The 17,745-nt window shown below is 54.5% G+C and overlaps 1 protein-coding gene and 1 long non-coding RNA gene across 5 annotated transcripts; both read right to left on the minus strand.

Annotated features, from left to right (window-relative positions):
* Positions 1-1,058: 1,058 nt before the first annotated feature.
* LOC122899943 lies at positions 1,059-3,668 on the minus strand. The gene is made up of 2 exons (XR_006383159.1): positions 1,347-3,668; positions 1,059-1,214 (listed from the first exon to the last, which is right to left on the minus strand). It is a non-coding gene; the product is annotated as an uncharacterized LOC122899943 (long non-coding RNA).
* Position 3,669: 1 nt separating this feature from the next.
* Positions 3,670-16,814, minus strand: TAL1 (TAL bHLH transcription factor 1, erythroid differentiation factor). Of its 4 annotated transcripts, XM_044238178.1 has the most exons (6): positions 16,541-16,552; positions 15,701-15,794; positions 13,939-14,100; positions 10,169-10,612; positions 8,676-8,770; positions 3,670-4,583 (listed from the first exon to the last, which is right to left on the minus strand). In XM_044238178.1, the coding sequence occupies exons 4-6, from the start codon at positions 10,609-10,611 to the stop codon at positions 4,129-4,131; spliced, it is 993 nt and encodes a 330-aa protein (XP_044094113.1). In that variant the 5' UTR covers position 10,612; positions 13,939-14,100; positions 15,701-15,794; positions 16,541-16,552; the 3' UTR covers positions 3,670-4,128. The 4 variants fall into 4 exon arrangements, with proteins under 4 accessions (XP_044094113.1, XP_044094114.1, XP_044094112.1 ...); XM_044238179.1 differs by lacking the exons at positions 15,701-15,794; positions 16,541-16,552 and adding an exon at positions 16,787-16,814; XM_044238177.1 differs by having other exon boundaries at positions 15,701-16,556.
* Positions 16,815-17,745: the final 931 nt, after the last annotated feature.

Genomic DNA, 17,745 nt, shown 5'->3' on the forward strand with positions numbered 1-17,745 from the left:
CCCAGAAACTTCTCTCTGGGCCAGGGCATGATCCCAAGCTCTGCCAAGCTCTGGCCCTCCTAGCTACAGGTGGAAGCTTCCTAGGACAGGAGCCACCAAGATCCAAGCCTGGTGAGATGAGAAAGGCTGACCCCAGAGGAGCCAGGGTTATCCATTAGCCCCTTGAGTTCCCTTCTGAGCTCATCTTTTTTCCCTAATACTAATCAGCTTCTAATGTGCTGTATCTTTACTACATCAATCCCATAATCAATGTATTTCATATGTTCGCATGTATCTGATCTGTGTGTTTACTGCCTCCCTGCTAGAATTCAAGCAACACAAGAACAGGGATGTTGGTTTTCTTCACTGCTGGATCTCCAGTAACTAGAATAACACCTGGCCCATTGGAGGGGCTCGAAAAATATTGTTAAATGAAAGGATTGGCTCTCCATTGGAAATTCTGACCTACTGAGCTCCCTGAAGTTCCAATGGTCCATTTGCGGGACCCCACCCTCCTCTTCCACCCTACCCTTCAGCTCCCCTCCTTGCCCAGAACCCGGAGTCCCTGCCTGTACGGGCCTTCCCATTCCTGAGCCTCCATTCACTGATCACTAACCCCAAAGCCTCAGCCTATCCCCGAGCCCCACGTGAATCCTGCACCCCCAGACCCTAAAGAGCCAGGCATAAGAGAGGCAGCCTCCCTTTGAGTCATGAGGGCCCCTGGGATCCTGCTCTGCTGAGAACTTAGTCTGAACCAATGATAAAAGCAACCGGCCCAGCCGTGGAGCCTGAACCCAACACATACAGGGGACCATCTGTGGGGTGGCCCCGAGCCAAAAGTGTGGGTACACGATGCTAAGAAGAGTCCCCCACTCTGAGGTCTGGCAGAGCGAAAAGAATGGAACCTTCATAGGGGGAGCCTCCGGGTAGTGGGTGGTGAGTGGGATCCCAACCCGAGAGGACAGCTGAGCTCTGGAGTTCCCTCCATTTCGGGAGAGACAGACTCTTACCAGGCCCCTTCCTTGTAATGTCCCAACTCCCAGGCGTGGGGGGTATAAGCTGCAAGGACAGAGTCCAAGCCCGTCTGTAAAACTTTTATTTAGAAATCTTCCCAATATATCCTTATATATATACACACATCATCACCACAAGGGTTGGTTGCTAAAGAGTCACGCCCACAGTGTTGGCCTCCGGGCTGTACAAAGGTCAAGGTACCTGGAGCGGTTACTCCTCTTCTGCAGAAAAATGCAGACCAACACAACCCATCACGTACAGTACAACATAGACGGAAAGTGCTGGGCCCGCCCACAGGAACAACGCTCTATGTACAGGGGCAGGGGCGAGCCTTCGGCGGGGGGGTCACGTACCATCGGAATCACAAGTACGACCAGACCATCCCCAAAGGCCGAGATAGTTGTCGGCTGACTACAGATGCTGGGCCCTTTGCTCTGTTTTTGGAAAAGAAGAAAGGTTGTACCATCTTGTCGTTTGTCACCGCCAATAAAAGCATAAGAATTTTCCTGAAAAGATGCGAATCCCTCCAGTTCTTACGATCATCTCTGTTCTCGATTTTTTTCCCCCTTTACATCTTTTCCCTTGGCACAGTTATTATTCTTGGAAGGTTGCCATTTCTTCATAGGTGATGAGGCAGAGGAAGGAGGAGGGCGTGGTGGGTGGGGCAAGTGGGGTGCAGATGAACATTAAAATTTTGAATCTTCAGTCGGTCTTACAAAAACATGAGGCTTTGCCCATCCCTACCCAGGCCCGTTGCGGGAAGCCGTGTTATGTCTTACATATTCTCTGCCCATATCTTTTTCCATTCTCACTCCTCTACCTCTCCTTGGAAGGAGACACAAATGAGGTCAATCTGGAGAAATGAGGACAATTCGGATAACTCAGGCAAAAGTGGTTTGGAACCTAAATTACCCAGATCCTGCGCAGTCAGGCAGACTGGCCCACTGCCCAGGCCCTGGACTCAGGATAGGAAACCCCATTGCAGGAATGATGCTGAGGTCGAAAGAGTTCTTTCTGGTCTCAAAATGCTTCTAATTTCATGAATTCACTTGGAATGGAATCCACAGCCCTAGTGGACAGGCCAAGCCAGGGTATTTTATGAGAAACGGACACTGAGAGAGGGATAACTTATCCACGTCATTCTGCAAGTCTGAGAAAAGAGGAAGCCAGAAGCCTGAGTTCCTGATAGAATGAGCGATCTGTCTCCTAAAACCTCTCCATCCATCCATACTGTGGCCACTGTTCACTCCCAGGTCAAATTAATCCACCAGGAAGCAAACGCAGCTTTAGGACCGAGGTTAGGAGCTCCCTCTTTACACAGATGGGATTCCTCACAGGAGATTCCAAGCATTGGAAAGAAAACAAGCCTAATGTTCAGCAAAATAGGATGCTGGGGATCTGAAATGGACAGAGAGTCTGAGTGCTGAAGGATTACCACGTTGCTCCCCTACTCACAAACTAGACCTCACAACTTAAGAGGGAGGGGACAGAGCCAGGTTTGTGCCCTGTGAGCACAGGGCTGTGCTCAAGGCCCTTCACTGGGTAGGACTGTCTTCCCTCTAACCTCAAAGACAGAATCTGGTAGGAGGTGGCTGCGGTGACTTGAGGGTACAATGACACGTGTATAGGGCTTGTGCGGGGTTTGTTCCATGGGTGTGGAACGCATGTCACAGGCAGGCCTGGCCTTAAGAAAACCATGTCCCACCACCTGGATTGACACAAGAGATCAACAAGGGGCAGTGGTCCACTCTACAAAAAAATTCTTCACTTTACAAAAGGACTTGCGGTAGTATTTCTTTAAAAGATGAAGGATAAGGGTTCGATTTACAAAAATTTCATGTACAGCTCTCAGAGCGGGGTGCTCCTGTGGCGGTAAGCCAGCCTTCCATACACACCCTAGATGACTCGGAGTTGTAGAATCCAGGGGTGCTGGAGATTCTGCTGCGTGAATGTGCACTTGTCTGGGTCTCAGCCAGGTCTCTGATTGGTTTTCCCCCTGCCCTCCAAGTGGGGCTACAGCCTGGGTCTTATCAAGACCTAAAGATCCCACCAATAACTAAAGTCAAGCAAAAATCCCAAATGCCAGGAATTCGCAGGACAGGGTTTGTGCTCAGCTGGGTTCAGACCAAACCGTCAGCAGACACACACCCTGGAGAAGAGCATCAGAGGACCCACAGACAGGGCTGCACATCCACGCTAAGCAGGGGCGCATGGCCATCGGCACACGGCCATCAGCACCCAGCCATTGGCTCACCACCAGAACAGCGGCGGGGAGTGGAGAGTACAGGCAGGCTGCTCTGAGACACCGCCAGGATTCGAACCCAAAGCCCCAAAGAGCTCTGGTTCAATTTCACACTCACCATTCTCCCTCTCTCTGCCTTCATGAGGCCTGCCAAGGCAGGCTCTCAGCTACAGACTCAGTCCCCGAAAGGATTAGGAAGGCAAGTCTCAGTGGGGAGAAAGCAGAGCTTTGATCCCCGGGGCAAGCAGTAAGGGCTACTGGGTTTTCTGACCCTCTGGCCCAGCTAGTTGAGAGCAAGCTGTCCACTGGCCATCTTCTTCAACCAGGCCCTATAGAAGGCACCTCGAGGCTTGTGACTGTCTATAGCAGCTGGCAAGCTGGGTGGACCGACATGGGCCTGGGTGAAGATGGGGCTCACCCAGATATGGGCGGCGACTGGGTACCTACGTATTTGGACAGAGTGGCCACACAGGCCACACCAGCCAGCTTGGGAGGGGTTAAAGGCAAGGCAGAGGCTGCTGGATGTTGTCGGGGAGAGCTGACAACCCCAGGTCTTGGCAAAGACAGGGCCCCTAAGCTCCAGGACAAAAGCAGTGTCAGTCCAGCTTCTTACTGGAGAAGTCTTAGGGATTGGGGGAGGGGGAAGACCGTGCCGTCTTCATAAAAAGTACCTACCACTTTGCTCCATTTTTCTGTTCTCCCACTGAGGCAGGAGTCAGGGAAGCTGCCCCAGGGGCAGTTAGGGCTCTGCCAAGTTCAGACACCAAGGAAAGCTCATCGAGTCCATTGCCCTGCTTCAGAGCTGCCCAATCCTCACCCCACCTGCCCTGAAGCCCACGGGCCCAGCGGCCTGAGGGTGCCCTCCCGGCTGGTCCTGAATGGCCCCGGCCCCATCACCGAGGACCTGCTCCATCAGCGGCTGGCAGCATGGCGGGATGGAGGCTGCGGGCTGTGTGCTTGGGGGCCGGCTCTTCCGTGTAGCTGTCCGGGCTGGCCGCCCCATCCAGTGAGCTGCCGCAGCTGGAGTTCGGGGACAGCACGTCCTGCAGGAGGTCATCAGGAGGTGCACCGCCCCCTCCCCCACCGCCTCCACCACCAGCCCCCACCACGGGGTCCTTGCCAGGCTTGGCCCGCTGGGTACCCTCCTCCTCCTGGTCATTGAGCAGCTTGGCCAGGAAGTTGATGTACTTCATGGCCAAGCGGAGGATCTCGTTCTTGCTAAGCTTCTTGTCTGGGGGATGTGTGGGGATCAGCTTGCGGAGCTCAGCAAAGGCCCCATTCACATTCTGCTGCCGCCATCGTTCTCGGCTGTTGGTGAAGATGCGTCGCACTACTTTGGTGTGGGGACCTGGAGATAGGAGGACAAGAGTTTAAAAAAATGAGATGGATGTCCCCCAAGGCACCTTTTCCTGTACAGAAGAAGAGACACTATCCTTTGGAAAACTTGGGAAACCTAGAATGCCTTCTTGCTTTTTACTTAGAAAACTCCTGGGGCGCCTGGGTGGCTCAGTCATTAAGCATCTGCCTTCAGCTCAGGTCATGATCCCAGAGTCCTGGGATCGACCTCCGCACCGGGCTCCCTGCTCAATGGGAAGCCTGCCTTCTCCCTCTCCCATGACGTCTGCTTGTGTTCCCTCTCTCAGTGTCCCTCTCTGTCAAATAATTAAATAAAATCTTTACCAAAAGAAAAGAAAACTCCTACTCAGCCTTCAAACCCCCATTCATCTGTTTCCTCCACTTGGGGGATTTCCCTCAACTCCTCCGGCCAGACCTCACCAACAACCATGGCCCTACAACTCCCTGATCTCCATCATCTTTTTTTTTTTTAAAATATTTATTTATTTATTTGAGAGAGAGAAAGACAGCATGTACGCACACGTGTGCACAGATCCGACTGGGGAGGAAGGGGTGGAGCAGAGGAAGAAAGAGAGAGAGTCTTTTAAACAGTCCTGTGCTGAGCCTGGAGCCTGATGAGGGGCTCAATCTCACAACCCGGAGATCACGACCTGAGCAGAAACCAAGAATCAGACACTTAACTGACTGAGCCACCCAGGCACCCTTCTGGGACTTTTGACCATTAGTGTCTATGCATGTCTCCCTCTTGGGGCTGTGAGGCATTTGAGGACAAGGACCTTATGCTATTCATTCATTGTGCCAAGAGGCCATACAGCCCTAGTGAGAAAGACAAACTCTGGAGCCAGACTTTCTGGACTGAATCCCTGACTAGGACTCACTAGACAGTGACTCGGCGCAGGTTACTTAAACTCTCTGTGCTTTAGCTTAGTCATCTGTGAAATGGAGATAATACAAGAGTAACTGAAATCATGAGACTGTCACATGGATTGAACAGCTACCACAGGTAAAGTCCTTAATACAAACCTGCCTCAGATTAAACATTCAGTAAATGGCAGCTACCGTCACCCACCCATCAGTTACATACTAATAACCGGGTACCGTGCCGGACACCGTGCCAGGCACGAAGGGGAATAGGGTCCCTGTCCTCATGGAGCATACCTTTTAATGGGGATGACAGATGACGAACAAGTAGCAAACAAATAAAGAAACAGGAGGCTGAATGTAGTAACAGATGGAAAGGAGCTACTACGTTTAGCTGAGGTGGTTGGGGATGGCAGATTGGAGAAGGAGACCTCTATAAGGTAAGAACTTGAGCTGAAGAAGAGCCAGCCAGGCCCAGGTAGGGAAGACAGACCACCATGTGCAAAGGCCCTGAGCTGGAAAATGGCCCAAGCCAACCTGGCTAATTAGTGTGGGTGTTGTGGGTGTGATCAGAGTAGACTGGTTCCAGGTCCCACAGGTCTCTGCAGTAAGTGTGGGGGAACTCTATTCTAAGAGTGATGGAAAACAGGCTTGGCTGATCATGCTGGCAGGTGGGGGGAATGGAGTAGAGAGCAGAGACTAGAGGGAAAACAACCTACCCTGTGGGCTCTCTCCCCAAGAAAAGAAATGGAGAGATGGGCCATGCCAGGCTCGAAACAGGTGTCTGAGGGCTGCCTCAGTCTCTCCATGTCTACTGATGACAGACTAGCCGAAATTCAGACTATATTCATGTCCTGAGCCTTGTGAAGCAGTGACAGACCCCAGTGTGCATGTTTTGAGCACCTATGGCATTCAAAGCACTGCACTCAATGTCCCAGACCGACCTGGCATTCCCAAAGCCAGAGAAAACAGAAGGGGGCCCTCCTGATGCTCCTGAGCTCCTGGGCTGAGGTGGCCGCTCCCCTCCCAACACTGAGGCCAGCCCAGCGCCGGGCTCCCAGCGGTCACCAGGAAGCTCCATGCACTGAAAGAATTCCTAGGCTGGGGATATTTGTTCGCCCTCTTCAACCTCAGAAAGGGGAGGCTAGGATAGGGGAAAACAGGAGAGGAGGGGTCAAGGCCTCCCCTTGGTCCTACAGCTTGCTTCACCGCTAAGGAGAGACCAGGATGGCTCACCCGGGCACGGACACTGGCATGGACACACATACACACGGATGCACACATGCATGTATATACATATACACACATATACACACATACCACCTCTCAGAGAGGACCATGTACCCCCTGCCTGATAGCCTCTGCAAGCTGATTTTCCAAACCCCAACAGGCCCAGGGCCCAGCTGACTCTTTGCCAAAGACCAGCCCAGACTGGGAAAAAACAGACACCTGCTGGCCGGCCTCCCCTGGGCTGCCTACCGCAGAGGAAATAACTCTCTGTTCTCTGGCCTCCGGGCCAGACAGAGGGCCATCCCTCAACTGTGGCATGAGGAGGTCCATCCCTGCTCCATGGCTAATGCTGGCTGACCTGGAGGGAGCAACTAGTTGAGGAAGAGACATGACAATTGCTGTCACGGCTGTAGCGAGAAAGAACTCCGAAAGGAGCACCTACCCCCAGCCAGGCCCTAAAAACACTTTACCCCACTGTACTCTCTCAGCAAGCTGTGAGGAAGCTACTACTCTCCCCACTTTCCAAATGAGGAAACAGAGAATCAGAAAAGTTCAGCAGTAGGAATCCACACCAAGTCCCAACTTCAGCCCTTCCATTAGTTCCACCTCTATGGATTCTTTTTGGTGAAATCTCTGATTCCAAAGTCTCATGGACCTACTCTGTACCGCGCCCCCCCCTCCACACCTTCCTCTTCACCTCCATTTCTGTCTATTCCTCTCTGGCAGCTTCCCAGAGAACTCCCCACCTCTCTACACCTTCCTCTTCCCCAAGTCTGTCCATCCCTCTGTGTCCTCCCCCTCTCTGGGGCCAGGCACTGAGTAGATGCTCAGTAAATATTGGTGACATTTATGAGTAATGGCTTCCCTGTAGTTCTGCACTCCCCGCAAAACCTCAACTCCTGTCCCTTCTCCTCCTTCCTCTTCTCTGTTCCTGATTCTCCTATCTTCTGCCCTCTCTTCCCTGGGGAACTTTGTGGCTGGTCCTGCCTACTCTCTATTTGATATACTTCCCTCCCCTCTCTAACCCAGCAGCACTGACAACCCACCACCCTTCCCTCTTGGACCTACACGCCTCAAGTCCCTGGCTAGTTAGGTCCTCTAAGGTCTGTTCCTTGTCCAGACTCTAGGCCCTCTCCCCTCCAGAACACCACAGAGGACTCCTCTCCAGAAGCTCCAGCTTGATACATATCCCTCCTGCTGGCTCCTTGAATAAATCCCAGTCCGGCTTCAAAGTCTCAGGTGTCCTTCCTACAGGGGTCCCAGGCCCCAGTGGAGCTGACACATGGGCAGTAGCTCCAGGGATTTGCTCTGAAGGGCCTGCTCTCCCGCCACCTGGTGTTGGGTCTCATCTACTACATGGGAAGAGGGCCAGGATACTCCAAATTTCCCATTCATCCAACCCCCTTTCCCAAGTTCAGCGCGAAAGACTATTCAGGTAGTTCACAATAGTAGTGCTGGGGACCTTCTAGAGGAGGCAGGGAGGGCAGGGTAGATTCTGTGATGTCGGGACGGGAACTCCAGGTCTCAGCCCTGGGTATGGAACAGAGGATAAGAGGGCCCCACAATCATGGGACCTAGAACAAGGGCCTTAGCTGTCCAGTTCCAGAGAGAGAGCAGACTCCAGATTCCAAAAAGGACTTGGGAGGAGGTGCAAGAAATCCGAGGGTCTTCTGCCCTCCCCCTGGGATTCTTGCCAAATGTGGAAATGGATCTACAGTGGGGACTGCAACTGACCCTAGAGATTTGGGCTAAATGCTGCAGTGTGTCCTCACTGCCATGTGCCCTCTTCCCAGGAGCGTGAGTATGGCACCCCCCCCCAGCTCCACCCAAGACTTCCCCTTGACCCAGGTCAGTTGCAGGGCAAAGACTCTCCTTCCAAGGCAGCCAACCCATCTCCGTGAGACACCTGTGGTGTATAGTCCCTGAAGATCCCACCTTTGGGGCTCTAACCAGCACGAGGGGTGAGTACAAAGAGAGAGGCAGGTAGACTCACCATCAGTAATCTCCATCTCATAAGGGGAGGGTCTCCTCTTCACTCGATTGTTGGTGGTAAACATAGGGAAGGCATCTGGCTCCCCAAAGAACCCACTGTGGGAGGGAGCAGGCAGATCACAAGATCATATGTAGGTGGAGGGAAGAAAGCCTCCTGAGGGATCCTCCCCACAGGTTCCTCAGCCCTCTCCCCCTAGAAAACAAGGATAACCCTGCTCCCTTCATACCTGGGTTTGGGATGGAAGGAGCATCACACACAGACACCCAAACACACCCACAGAATGCTGCTACTCTCTCTCCTCGGTGAGACAAACAAGGGAAGAAGGGGCCACACACCCACACACCCCTCCCCCCCCCACTCACACAGTCAGAAGTGAACACATGGAGCATACGCAAAATTAAATACACACAACCCACCGGCAGACATACGCCCCTTCCCAGAAGCGAGCATACAATCCACAGACACCTACCCTCCCAAACAGGTACCCACACCGGCAGGGGGTCGCATTCACACCTGATGGTGGGCAACTTGCACCTCACAGGGCACAGGGTCCCTTTTCCCACAAATCACCCCCACCTTTGCCCTGGCCCCAGGGGGCCTGTGCACAGAAAGCAGAAAGAAAACCTCCCTCCACTGACCACTGCTTACACCCCCCACCCCAGCCCCACCACCACTCTGGGATCTCAACAGCTTCCTCCTCAAGATCTCCCATAGACTCACTAACTGCCCCACATTGTCAACCCCTGCTTCATCTTCCTGTCTCCACCCCAAACCTACCTCCATCTCCCCACCATCTCAGTGGCCCCAGCAGGGGAACGGACACCTTAACAGGAGGGGGGGTACAGACCCCAGCCGGAGACGGAAGCTAAGGGTATAGGGGGTCAGAAGGGGAGGAAGGAATCCGCTCCCCACACCCGCCCTGTAGCGGTTTCAGGGTAGGGAGCCCTCTTGCAACCTCAGATCCCTATCTCTTACCTGTCCACTGAGGGCTGCAGCTTCCAGAAGAATTGCACGGCGAGCGCATTCAGACACATTCTTGCTCACACTCAAGCGACTCCCTTTGGTCCCCACGACACCCAAGCACGCGCGCGCGCGCGCACACACACACACACACACACACACCCCATACAGCGCGGCCAGCGTGCTTCTGCTCACTGGCAGCCACAGCCCGCACTCCCAAAGGCGTGGACCCACTCTCGGGCTTGCGCACACTCATGCACTCCGCACCCCACAGCCGGCCCCGCGCACACGCACACGCCCGCAGAGGACCCCCAGTCGCTGGCGCTCGGGCTCGGGCTCGCGGGCTTTTCCGCCCTCGGGTTCATAGCACCCCCTCTCTTCCTGCGCTCCCGCCGCTCCGCGCCGTCGGGAGGAAGGCGGTGCCCCAGGGGCAGGAGGGACGCCTGGGCCGAGGGCTCCCCCCCAACCCCGCCCGCCCGTCCCGCCCGTCCCGCCCGTCCCGCCCGTCCCGCCTGTCCCGCCGCGGCGCTGACCTGCCGAGCGAGGCCAGCGGCTGGCTGAGGCTGTAGAGCAGCGCGCGGCCGGGGGCGGCGGGGGCCGCCAGCGCGGGCGGGCTCAGCTGCACCATGCGGCCGTCGCCGGGCAGCTCCGCGGGGGCCGAGGCGGGCGCGGGCCCCGGAGGTCTGCACAGCTCCGTGGTGGGCACCCGATGGCGCGCTTCGGCCGCTGCCGCCGCGTCGCGGCCCTTTAAGTCCCGCGCGGCGCCGCCCCCACCAGCGGGGCCGCCCCCCGGACCGCTGCGCGCGCCCAGCTCGATGACCGGGGGCTCGGCGGGGGCCGCGCGGCTTGTCTCCTTGGCGACGCCGTTCAGCAGGACCAGGTGCGGGGGGGCCATGCGGGCCTCGGCCGCGGCCGCGTCCCGTCCCTCGAGCGGGGGGTCACTGTGGGCCGCCTCGCTGGGCGGCCGCTCCGTCATCCTGCGGGCAGACAGACAGACAAGCGGACGCCCGCTCTTACAACCGCCCCCAGCCCACCGAAGGGTGGGTGAAGGGCAGAGAGAAATTCGCGCACCGAGACGTGGGAAGAGGCGGACTTAGTGCCACATGGACACACGCCCCCCGCCCCCGCCCCACCCCGGGGCCTGAAGGCAGGAGGGAAAGAGGGACTATGGTTTGGGAGAAGAGAAAGAGGGTGTCTGGGAGACACAGAGACCGAGGAGATGGAAAAAGACGACAGGCACTGGAAGAAAAGGAATACAGCCAGCGAAAGAAAACAGAAGGGGGGAAAAAGGAGGAAGGAAATGTAGAAAGAGGCGAGAAAGAACTAACATCGTGTCCCCCTGCTCAGGCCGCAAGGGAAGAGGAGGGAACAAATCCCCTGACCGTGTTCCTCCCGCCCCCCCCTTTTGGTTTTGGCGGGGAAACTGGCGCGGAGGTGGGGTGCTTTTCAAACCTCCCTTGCCTCTCAACAAGTAGAGACCTCAGGGAATGGAGGCTGCAGGGCCCCGGGTCCTCTGTGCCACAGCTGGCAGAAACTCCTGCCCTCCTTTTCAACACATATTCATCCCCCCCGCCGCAGGGAGTGTCCGTCTGCACTAAGCAAATACACCGGGTATTCTACACAGCTGCTGGAAACCCCAGTGGCCCTTTACTCCCCACCATACCAGAGATGAGACTCGTGGGAGAGATGATCCTAGCCCTAATCCCCTCCCCCTCCACATTCCACCTCCTTGAGCTCAGCTGGACTCAGAAATGAGGTGCGGTCTGGAAAGGAGGCTTGGCTAAGTGGATGTGGAACCCAGGCATTCAGAGTGCCCCCAGGCCACTGGGGTCTCAGCTTCCACCCTTGAGTGGGAATAGATATCATGAAGGCCCTTGAATTCTTCCATCCCCCTCTCCTGCCTCTGTTCTAGTCTGGGAAATGGGAGGAATACCTCATTAATGCATTTAAAAGCACCGTTCAAATGCTCAAGTAAACATTATTATTAACAAGGAGACCCAGCCAGCAAGGGGACTGCCTTGCCCAAGGTCACGTGAACCTATCTGCCACAGAGCCACAGAGCAAGACCGAGAACTACAATCTCGCTCTGTCTACACTATCCTCCTGTATACACCCTCCTAAGTATATTGCTGGGGCTGAGGACACTCCTTTTCTCCAAAACCATACTCCAGGGTGACCAAAGAAGCTCTACTCTCCACTAACACTTGCTGGTAGAGGGGTGGAGGCTTCCATCACCCAGCTTGGATGCCCATGGAGCCGGGCCCCAAAAGAATAAAAACCAAAAAACCAGGAGACTCTGGGTCTGGAGTTTGGGGGTGCTTTTGAGTTGTTTTCATAAAATAAACACACACACATACACAGACACAGATATACACATATATAATCAAATCAATAGGCTTTATAAGATGTTGAAAATAGGGTTTCTTGTCTCAAAATTAGATGATTGGGATATTTCATAGCAGAAAATACACAAAAATCAAGCCCAAGCAGATTCCGTCTAATCATTCACGGCAGCTGTGCTGCCATTGCACCACTCTGGACCGGGGCTGGCCTGAGAAACGTCCTCCCACCCCAGAAGAGAGACCTGACCTTCTGAAACCTCCTTCAGAGCTCAGCAAAATTGCCACACACAAGCTGACAGAGAATTGCCATTTGGATTGCGCTTTTGCCCTGGGTCTGCCAACTCCATGGGCTCACCCGGAAATAAGAGAATTCCCCAAGACCTGGTGAAAAGAGCCGCAAAGGCAGTGGATCCTCAAGGCTTCACTGGAAGTGAGTTTACGACTATGGCGGAAACAATAGATCCGTATCCACAGAATGGGACTGCCAAGACACTGCACCAGAGGTTTACTAGTCCAGTCTTCCTGGCTCCCCTGCAGCAGGGAAATGCACCAGTAATATACTACCCTATGGTCAAAGCGACAAGCCCCAAGGTCCTGGCACCCTACCTTACTGTCCTCACACACCGTTGTGTGCCCAGTGACACGTGCTTCAGCCACAGCTTCTAACTCAGTAACAAACAAACTGTGCACACTGCAAGCTCTCCTTATGACACATTTATACCCTCTGATTAATTCCAAGTCTTCACGTAAGCACGGATCCCGGAGGGGCAAGAGGATCACATATTCCAAATGAGTTGACCCTGGCCCCAAATGCCCTCCCCAGCCACCTATAAATATCTATATCTCACAGGTTCCCTGTGATAAGCCTATATGATTGGTTCCCAGGGTCTGTGGCCAACCTCTCCCCACCCATCCCCGGACCTTAGGAAAACCCAGCGGGCTGTTCAGCAACCAGGATCACCCAGGGGAGGGGTCCATGCTCCAGAAAAAGCCGACAGAGCACTCATAAGTACCTTTGGTTGTAGGGGACTAAACCCCATCACTTGGCTTCGGTTAAGATTACTAGAAGGAAAGCCTGAGTGATTTTTGTTTGTTCATTTGTTTTTATTTGGGGAAGATGAGAGAGTGGGGAGAAGCTTTTGAACAGAATGACACTAGACTATTTGACCAGTACAAGTCCTCTGTCTTTGTGTCACCCAGAACCAACTCGAAGCCCCCAACACCGGATCCTCATCTCCTGTTGCCAGATGGCCGCAACATTTCCGTTTGTGTCTGAGCAAGACGGGGATCCCAGGAGCTCCTGGGGGGCAGGCACTAGGTTTCGGGCAGCTCCCAATGCCCGGCAGGGAAAATTTCTCCTATGAAAACAGCCTCTCCTGGTATGAGTTAAGAGCTAGCTGGCTTCCTGTCCTTCATAATGCACCCACACCCGAATGACCCCCTGGGGGAGCCCCAAGCCTGCTGGAGAACCAAAAGCACCAGGGAAGAGAGCCACCTTTCCAGCCACTAGGAGACAGAGAGAGAGTGAGAGAGCGGAGGGGTGCTCCAGCACAGCCCCACCCCAGGCCTTAGGCCCCAGTCAAGGCCCACCCGAGTTGGGACTGCGCTAGCTAGCCGGGGTGGCTGGGCCTTCTTCCTGCCAGCGGCCCAGGCACACACAGCCTGCACCATCCGGATATAGCGGCGCCAAAGTTAGGAGCCTTGTGAAACACCCACAGAACCAGGACTGATGGGAGCGGCCTGGGGAACTAGGTCCGGCTAGGTGTTTTTACCCAGGATCAAAATGAAAAGGGCTTTAGATGTCACAGAGACACAGATACCAGATTCCCAGCTCTGGGTTCGTCCTCCCCTCCCCCAGTTGTAGACTGGACTATCCTCTGTCCTAAGCTTCCCCCACCCCAGGCCGGAACCCAAGGTCTTCCTGGACACTGTTTCCACTGATACTGTTCCCCAAAACTCACCTGGGGCATATTTAGAGAAACCGGCCCCTCTGAATAGGATCTCCACTCCGCCGCCGCAGGAGAGGGGCGGGAGCCAAGGTCCAAGCTGCGGACGGGGATCTTTGCTTTTCCCCTCTCTCGCTGAGAGACCAGCAGTTAGGCCACGGTGTGGTCCTGGGCAGTCTGCCGCGCCCAAAGCCAGTTTCCAGGAAAGATGGGGGTGGAGAGAAAGAGGGAGGGCGAGAGGGAGGGAGAGAGAGAAATGGGGGTCAATGGCTGGGAATTACCTCCTGTCCACGCCAAGCAGCCCAGGGAATTGCAAATGCCTTTCTGCCCCCACCCTGCAGGTGTTTGAAGCTTCCCCCCAGGCCCCTTAAAAAAGAACCCTACACTTGACCAATCAGGAATAACTATTTACTCCAACAACAACAAGGAGCTTAAGGTCTACACGACCGCGGGAACAATTTCGGGTCCTCCGACGGGGTTGTCTGGCTCAGTGTGGCCGAGTTTGTTTTCTAAGCACTGACGGGTCTATGCGGTTGGCTTGGGAACCTGGGTCAGGCCGGATCAGCGGCCGAAAAGCCTAGCGCCACTGGATGGGTAAATGTGTGTTGGAAAAGGGGAATCCGGTTTTCAGACCCTGATCTGTAGGGCAGAACGTCCAAGGTCCCCATTCTCTCCATGCCCACCTTTAGTGCAAAACGAAACCAGAACCCAATTCGAAAGGCTACTTTCCCACAGGAATGGAATCAGAACAGCCCGGATCCAAGAGGATGGGGGTGGCAAATACCTGATCTATCTAGGTCCCCTCTTTTCTTCCTACCAATGAGAGAAAGAAAGAGAGAGAAAAAGAAAGAAAAAAGAAAGAAAAGAAAAGCCCGCTGCCACTTTCCTTTCAACCATCTCCACACAATGATTTTAATTTTTTCAGTGTTCAGAGTACAGGAGAATTCTAATAATTCCTTGCAGCAATAAACAAGGCAAAGGCAAGGAGGATAAAGTCCAATACTGCTCCCCAGTGTGTAAGACAGGGGGATCTAGGTTGCATTTTTTTCCTCTCCAAAGGGTTTTATTTAATTTGTTTTGCCTAAATTGTCCAGTTTATGATTACACATCGAAATCCTGGATTAATTCCAAAGGACTCCTTTTTGCTCTGGCTTTGGTGGAAATATAGGAATAATTCTTCCCTGGGGTTTCAGTCCAATGCGGGAAATTTTCTTTCTCCTCTTCCAATCCAGATGGTGGGGGAGGGGGGAATCCACTCATTCCTGTGTCTTAGGTCCGGGTTAATTTTTGCTTTATGACAGCGTCTCTGTGCCCCGTTCCTCTCTCCATTTTCTCTCCCTACCTCAAACCCAGCAACTTAAAAAAAAATAGAGCTGGCTGGGGGGGACCGGGTTGCTTTGTTATCGCTCCTAAGAAGCTAAAAGGTTGGACAAGCCACTTCGCTACTCAACGATTACTTTAATTAAATAGAATGATGATGATGATGATGATGATGATGATGATGACATTAATAACCACTATAACTGGCAAAACAAAATCCATTTTTATACAGCGAGGGCAGCACTGATCCCATCCCTCCACAAAGCCTGGCTCTGGTCACCCATGCGACGGATACCTGACCCATACCGCAATGTCGCTCACCAGGGGAAGGGATGGAAAAGTGTTCTTTGTAGATTAACCCGAGGGTCCCCACCCCAGGAGCGAAACCCGGAGAATGCGCCCATTGTCTTCTCCAGGCCTCTCCCGCAGACCCCGCGGAGGTACCTGCGAAACTGACCAGAAATGGATGAAGCCTGGGTGCGGCGGAAACCGAAGCCAGCGGCTACCGGCGTGAAGGCGCGGGCCTCGGCGAGCGCTGCTCAGCTTCGAGCCTGGAAGAACCTCCCACTCGCTAACAAACCCCTCAAACACCGAGGCACCGACCGGCCTCTGGACAGAGCAGCCGCCGATCAGGCTCCGTCTGCCCATCCAAGCCAACACTGGATTCCGAATACATCATAATTTGGAATAAAATGTGAAATCCCTCTCCCCGCCCCCTTGCCGCCTCCTCAACTTGCGGTTCCATCTCCAGCTCGCCCTCCCCTCCACCCCCCACCGATCTGCAAATACACTTCTAAAGGACACAAGCACACAGGCACACAACCCAGCACGGACAGGACCACACACGGTCCAGCCCCACAGAAGGGAAGCAAAGTAAACACAACACGGCGCTGCCCTCCAAGCCGACATGGTCAGGCCCGCACACTGGCCAACACGATACAACGAAATCAGAACGCAATCGCTCATGGACACACATCTAACGTAATCAGGATCACATATGCCCGACATAACAACGAAACCACCCAAATACAGTCGCAAAGGCCACACAACCCAACACGCAGAGCCAGACTCTTGTCGAGAAGGAAAAACGAGCATAATCGTATACAGCGATGAAAACGCAGGAGGGCTCGAAGAATCCAAATCAACAGCCCAAAGACCGCGGACACCATCACACTCAGACACACAGCCCTTCGCCTAGAAGACCACACTCGGAAGAAGTCAGCATTGCCGACGGCTCGCACACGCACTCACAATCCCACCGCATGCACACAACCACCAAGAAGAAATGAAAACCAACCACCGCCTCGCGCATTTCTGTATATTGCGTAAGGAAAAAGGGGAAGGAAGGAAGAGAGTCTCCGAGGCGGGAGGGGCGGCGGCGGCGAGCGGAGGGCGTCCGTGGAAAATGCCCCCCATCGAAAGAAACACAGGGAAAAGGAGCGAAGCCCTCTTCTGCGAGCGGGGAAAAGAAGAGAGGAACTGATGGGGAGTTCCGCGGGGGGCCGCAGGTTGCTTTCCCCTAGAAAAAGGCCGGAATGCTCACGTTTTGCTGCTACGGGGGGATGCGTGTGGCCATTTTGAGGCCTGGTCCTTGGAGCGGAGGCCCGCCCCCGCCCCCGTCCCCGTCCCAGTCCCCCGCCCGCGCGCCTGGGCTCCTCCAGCGACGCGCGCTAATCCCGCTCACGTTCTGGGCCTCGTTAGCATGGGCCGAGGCGCGCCGGGGCCGTGTGCGCCGCCGAGATAAGGCACTGCCGCGGGTCCGCTCGCCCCCGATAAGCGCCTCGGCCATTATGGGCCAAATGATTCATTTTAATTTGGCAATTTCACCGGAGGGAGTGGAGAGTGGTTGTGGGGCGCTGGGACCGGCTCCGGAATGCGCCACGGAGACAGGCGCGCAGTCTAGGACTCGGCGAGTCCAGCCCCATTTCTGATCCCGAAACCTCTCGGGAACCGGGCACCGCAACCTCAGTCCCTGGGCCTTCCAGACACCTTTCTAAGGCTGCTCTCATCCCAGAACCCCGACCCTGCCTTTGACACCCAAACCATCACTCCCCAACCTTTCCCTGGCATTCATTCTCCAGTGTCCTAGACACCCGCATTTCAAAGGGCAGTTCCTCATCCCAAAAAGCTCCCCGCTTCCCCCTACCCCGCTCACCCTCCTCAACCCTGGCTCTATTCTGCGCTAAAATGGAGCGTGCTTGCCTCCAGGGCCATAGACTGAACTCACATCCAAGGGCTCTGGGGAGGGACAACTGTTGTCAACGGAGCGATTTTAATGTCCCTTCTGCAGAGTTCCAGGCTAAGCCCGGAACCTGGGAACGTCCCAACCCACCATTATATTTTAAACATTTTAATCTTGCTATGGGAGCACCATTCTAAGCACTCTACAAACACAGATTCCTTTCCTTCTCATAAACAATCCTAAAAGGCAGGTGCTATTATTATCCTCCATTTAGAGATGAAGAAATTGTGGCAAAGACAGTCAAAGAAACTTAACCCAGG

The sequence above is a fragment of the Neovison vison genome, chromosome 2, assembly GCF_020171115.1.
Source record: "Neovison vison isolate M4711 chromosome 2, ASM_NN_V1, whole genome shotgun sequence".
NCBI lineage: Eukaryota > Metazoa > Chordata > Mammalia > Carnivora > Mustelidae > Neogale > Neogale vison.

Coding starts and splice junctions, on each gene's coding strand:
- TAL1 (XM_044238179.1), bottom strand. CDS start 10,611: ATGACGGAGCGGCCGCCCAGCGAGGCGGCCCACAGTGACCCCCCGCTC. Junction 8,771..10,168: donor CCGCTGGCCTCGCTCGGCAG/GTCAGCGCCGCG, acceptor TCCCTCCCACAG/TGGGTTCTTTGGGGAGCCAG. Junction 4,584..8,675: donor TGAGATGGAGATTACTGATG/GTGAGTCTACCT, acceptor TCCTATCTCCAG/GTCCCCACACCAAAGTAGTG.